We start from the raw sequence: 5,897 nt of genomic DNA on the forward strand, positions 1-5,897 counted from the left end.
ATGCCTGGCCAGATCTTAACGGGTGTAAACACATTCAAGATACACTGGGGATAGTTTTCCAGAAAGTACATTCAGAGGTAGTCTTGGATGCAGTTTTCAAGCTTAATGCAGTCAGTCCAGGTACACGAATGAAACACCACTGCCTGAGGAGTCTATCTCTACGGAACAGTGTCAATGTGACACCTCCAACTGCAAGCGGTGTCGCCAAAATCAGTGTTGCTGTCATCTTCTTTAACAGTCCTTCTGCCATTTTGAAAACCTTTAATGGCTGGATATTTGTCCTTTTTTATACATTTTTCCTCACTGTACTGCTGTTGTACAAGTGGCCTATAAGCCATTTTCCTCAAGGCTCTGTTTTAAGGGTTCCATATTAAGTAAGTTTTGCGCAAATCTTTTCTGTGAAACTACGTCAATAAATTTATTAAGATTTAGTGAGGAAATAATGAGCATCAATCACTCTTCCATTACTCATCAGCCATCTGACTCAGGAACCCACCTGAACAGGATGAAGGGTTGACTGCACACGACAAACTTTCAAAATATTCATATAGCTAAAAGTTTATATGCAAAAACATTTTTTAGTATCTGAGTGTTTGAAATTATTTTCTTAATACAAAAGACAGTACAAGTGTTAGATGACCACCTGATGGCTGATGGTAAGTACTGACAGAGATTTCTGGAGTGGACAATGAACTCTGACCCTGATTCTGAAGAGCTGAACTGGTCATCTGTGTGAAACATCTTTGTGGTATGATTTTATCATTTTGCATTGAGACTGATTTTTTTTTTACTTTCACGTTTTTGTTTTTGTTTTTACTTTTAATGAGGTTTGTTGCATTTAGGCGCTCAGGTTAATCATTTGACTTATACTTTGTAGACATGAAGGAGTCTATTTTTTGACTAACTTGAACTTTTCTCTTTCAAGGGAAACAAAAAGGGTAACTGATATTGATAAGAGCAAAAAATAAAATTCTCTAGAAAAATAGAACTTTTACCATGAAAAGTATCATCATAGAGAAAAAAGTTAAACGTTTTGCCAACTAGAATGTGATTCCAGGGTTCTATGTATTGGCAACATATTTTAGTTCTCATAATCTTTTCCATGATTTTTCCATCTATTATAATCATCCAACATTGTCCACTTGCTTGATTGCAGGTGTGCATTTTTGATATATACATATCAGTTGGTTTTAGTTTTCTTTACATATATTCACAATTTTAGTTAATTCTTTTTTTTTATATATATATATTTTTTTTTTACATATATTCATTCTTTTTCCTTTTATATTACCGATTATACAAGGATAATATCATTTTATAATCAAAAGGCAAGAACTGTGGTCTGAAAATTAAATTTCTCTTATTTCATATATTAATTTATGCTATTTACTCACTATAAAAGTTTTCCCCTGAGTCTGTTTCACCCGCAAGGCCATACAATTCTCCAAGGTGAGGGTGTTTGTGTTGGGATCTGGAGGTCTGTCCATTTTTCTCCACCAGAGGGCGTTCTAGGTCTCCTGGAGCTGGAGCTGACTTCACCAACTGCGGCTCGTTTGCTCATCAGGAGACCAGTATATAAAGAGGCAGAGGACATCACTCCGACGCCAGAGTGTTTTGCCAGTTATGGTTAGCAAGCCTGAGCCAACCTGCCTGTCTGAATCTCTGACTCCCAGAAAGCCTGAACCTAATCTGTTTTTGTAATCTGTCAGCCTGATCTCTGAAGAACCCTGGAGAATCAAACCTGTCAAAGACCTGCCTGCCCGCTCTCAGAAGAATCTGAAAGGGAAACTCAAACCTGTTCCTGCAAACTCTCAAACCAAGCTCTGCCTCCGCCAAGCCCTCAGCCTGCCGACAGCCTCTGGACCCTCCTGGTTCCCCCTCTCTGCCGCTCTGCTCAACTCCAGATCAGGTACAGACCTGCACTCTCAAACTCTGCAAATTACCTGGACTTCAGCTAACCACTCTGTCCCCCTCTGCAGTGAACCCAGTCGTGACCAGTCCTGGATCTAATAACCCCTTGGATCAGTTCTTTATTCTCTGTGTTGTTTCAATAAACCTTTGAACTTTTTCCCTTGAATCCGTGTGTTCTGCATGTGGGTTAGAAACCTTAAAGCAAACATGACAGTTTGTAGACCAGACATAGCTTCTTCCCAATACAAGCCAGATTATTTCTCAAGGTTTATTAACAACATGTAACTGCTTAAACCAAAGTGTTTGTAATTTGTTTTGACTCTGACTGCTTTGCATTGTTATAAGTAAGTGGGAACACATGCTGCCCAGGCAAAACAGGCCTGAATACAGACCAGTTAGGCCTGCACGATGACTGTTCTCTCTTTGCAAAAATATAAAAAAAAATTGCCGGCTGAGTGAAATCCATCGATCTCATCATTTAATTAGGGTGAATAGTTGAATACTTTTTCCCCACTACACCAATGTCAGGGTAGTGGTTCTGTTAAAGTTTTCGTTTTGAGTTTTTATTTTTTTTTAGTTCTTATGTATTGTTTACCCTCTGTTGTCCTCTTGTGTCAGTGTCCTTTCCCCTAGCTCCCCTCTAGTTTTCTCTGTCCAAACCTGCTCCCAATCTGCTGATTATCCTAGCCTTTGTTCAGTCTCCCCTTTATACATCTCCTGTTTAGTCACTGTTTGTTGGTTCCTTGTTGTTTCCAGGCTCATGTGTTTTTTACCTGACATCTCCTGGTTTTTTGGTTTTCTTTTTTTGTGTTTGGACATTGCTTCTGTTGCCAAAAATCCTGCATAACATTTGCAAGAAACCACCTCAGTTTCTGTCTCTGCATTTGGGTCCTCTAGAAATCTCCACACAACCTGACATCCAGGACCGGATCACAGTTGTGGCAGTCCCAGGGACTCCCAGACTTCCCTCTCCCCATTTACCTCCTCCAGCTCCCTGGATAAAGCTCAAGCCCAGGCCTACCGAGAGACATAGTCCCTCCATAGTGTTCTGGGTCTTCCCCTGGGCTTCCTCCTGGTGGGATGTGCCTGAAACACCTCCTGAGAGAGGTGTCCAGGGGGGAATCTGAAAAAGATGTCTGAGCCACTTCAGCAGACTCCTCTCAGTGTGATATTCCTGATGGTCAAGGTCCTAACCCTATCTCTAAGGGAGTGCCCAGCCACCCCCTGGAGAGAAAGCTAATTTCAGCCTCTAGTATCTGGGATTTTGTTTTATCTGCCATGATCCAAGTTTCATGATTAATTCCCCCCACAGGGCACCATGGGGTACACAGTCAGATGCCTTCTCCAGATCCACAAAACACAAGTGGACCAGCCGGGAAACGTCCCATGACCCCTCCAGCTCCCTGCAGAGGGTCTGAAGCTGATCTAGTGTTCCACAGCTGGGAACAAAACAAAAATGCTCCTCCTGAAGCTGAGGTTCGATCATCAGCCGGATTCTTCTTTCCAGCACCCTGGCATAGGCCTTCTCAGGGAGCTTTATTTTTATTCTTTACCCAGGCCTTCTTGCTGCAAGGCATCAGTGCTCACTACTCCATTGAGCAGCCCCAATGCAGAAATAAATATTTTCTATATAAACTGTGCTGGCCTCTACATCCCTTTTTAAAATAATCGTATTGCCTGATGCTGCCTCATCCCCATAAACTACAGTATTATTTATAAAGTGACACATCTTGGTTAAAATCATTTATTTCCATTAATAAAATAACAAATTCTTTTTGAGACACCATATTAAACTTTACAGAGCTGGTACAGAGAAACACAGTAAAGCTACTTTTTGTTGCAAGTTTTAACAAGGTCCCCTGTTTTTTTGAATATACTTCAAATGATGATATTACAGATACAGAGCAAAATGTATCAGTGAGGACGATTCATATTACAACAATTTGTACAAAGAAAGAGAGCAAAGTTTTATTTTCATATCCTTTTTTTAAATCATTTATGTTATTGGAAAAATATATTTTGGTCAGTGGTCATTTTTACTGAATTCCCATATTCTTTGTTGACTTGCTCCTGCGATATAGAAAAAAAAAACAACAAACTGTTATTTCATGGATGATTTAAAAGGGAAAAACTGTAAAAAAAATATCTAAGGATATTATGAAAATTGCAGAGTTTATGTAATGTGCTAAAAAAGTACCTTTGCACTGGGAGGCTCAGTAAATTGGTAAACATTTACTGGATATTTGATATTGGATTACATATAATGTTCCTCTGAAAATGTTTCCATTTTACCTGGGTTTCTCAATGTCTTCGATGAACTCTGGCAGCTGGGTGTTTAATGTTTCAGGCAGGAGTAAAGTGACTAAACCACAGCCAACCGCCACAGCGCAGTATGTAGCAGCAGGGAGGATCTGCCACACGTCTTCCAACAGCATAATGAGTGGGGAAATGGAGACCCCGAGCCGTGCCATAAATGAGGTGAAGCCAAGACCGTTCTGCCTGGAAAAGGACCAATAGGTTACTGTTACCCCTCCTCTTGTGCAATAACCAAATTAAACATGTACATGTCTGACTGACCGCACTACAGTTGGATAGAGTTCCGTTGTGTAAAGGAATATTATTGTGAACGACGCCTCTGACAAAGACTTTCCAAGGACCCCCACAATGGTACGAGCAACCCATTTATCTGTTGGGGGGGGGTCCACATTGATTAGATATAAACAAAAATACATGGATTATTTAAAACAAGACATGAAATTCTTACCCGTTGAAATAAAAATATTGATGAATAGACAGACACCAGTAGACACTAGAGCTCCCATCTCACAGTACCTTCTACCAAATTTCTCTAGGAAGAAATAGACACCTATCTTCATCGGCACTTCGATTGAAGCAAAGATGAATTGTGTGAGGAAAGGATTTAGGCCAAAGCCTGTAATGTTTAGACTTATCCCATAATATGTAAACGCTACTCCATACCTAAAATGAGAAAAAAAAAAAAAAAAAAACATTCAACGTATTGGAAACAAGGGAAAGGAGGTGGGAAACAAAAGGACTCTAAGTAAAATAACATCTCTGTTGGATAATGTTTCCCACCCCATGCATGAAGCTGCTGCTGAACTGGAGAGCTCCTTCAGTGACAGACCTCTGCACCCTAAATGCACCAGGGAGTGTTATCACAGTTTCTGTCTTAGTCATTTAAATAACATCCTGCTGCCATGTTTGCACATCTCTGGTGTTGCTGCTATTTTTCACATATGCATTACTGTAAAAATGTCCACAGCTGTATATTAATTAAGGGATTTTTCAATTCTATTCTATTCTATTCTGATGTGGAATTCTAAGCTGGGGCAATCTGAAAACCGACTTAATATTCTAGTAGTTCAAGATAAACTTGATTATTTGTTGTTGCTGCCTCATCTAAGTTTTCTAAAGCTCCAATTAAAGAAACGGTTTTAAACCTAGACAGATGACATAATTTCATCGGCTTGGCTATTCACCATTTTGGTAATATTATATGAATGATCAGAGACTGACATTGTAGGCTGGCAACATTATATCAGCAGGTCTGTTGGTAGATAAATGACATGTCTTTAATATAAAACTAGCTGCAACAATAAAAATGAAGCTAAATAACTAAAAAAAACTGTTAAGAAGGTAAATTGAAAACTAATTAGGCTACATATGGACTTTTTCTCAATCCATTTACTTTAATACCGTTAAAACATGTTATAACTGAGAATCAAAATTGTTTAGAAACTTTTGAGACGCATTCACTTTTTATCAGTTACAGATATGGTGGCAGTTGACACACCATGACTGCAAATTATTATAAAGTCTGCATTCTTCAAGCATCCTTGGTTGGGTCTGCGTCCCTAAAAGTCAAAAGAAGCCATTATTGCTTATAAAATTTGGTTTAAGCCGCAAGTTTTACAGAATTTAATCTATTTTTGATCTATCATATAAATTATACTCTAATTTCTAAA

General features: G+C 39.1%; 1 protein-coding gene across 1 annotated transcript in view; it reads right to left on the minus strand.

Annotated features, from left to right (window-relative positions):
* Window positions 1-464: 464 nt before the first annotated feature.
* The window catches only part of LOC107097690 (solute carrier family 22 member 7-like), an 8,315-nt gene continuing 2,882 nt past the window's right edge, over window positions 465-5,897 (minus strand). Inside the window, exons 7-12 of the mRNA XM_015394940.1 lie at window positions 4,676-4,890; window positions 4,489-4,597; window positions 4,204-4,410; window positions 3,229-3,350; window positions 2,824-3,009; window positions 465-496 (exon numbers count right to left, since the gene is read on the minus strand). Coding sequence (XP_015250426.1) covers window positions 465-496; window positions 2,824-3,009; window positions 3,229-3,350; window positions 4,204-4,410; window positions 4,489-4,597; window positions 4,676-4,890 — 871 coding nt within the window. The remainder of the gene's footprint in view (window positions 497-2,823; window positions 3,010-3,228; window positions 3,351-4,203; window positions 4,411-4,488; window positions 4,598-4,675; window positions 4,891-5,897) is intronic.

This window comes from Cyprinodon variegatus, unplaced genomic scaffold (genome assembly GCF_000732505.1).
Source record: "Cyprinodon variegatus isolate N-32 unplaced genomic scaffold, C_variegatus-1.0 Scaffold715, whole genome shotgun sequence".
In the NCBI taxonomy this organism is placed as follows: domain Eukaryota; kingdom Metazoa; phylum Chordata; class Actinopteri; order Cyprinodontiformes; family Cyprinodontidae; genus Cyprinodon; species Cyprinodon variegatus.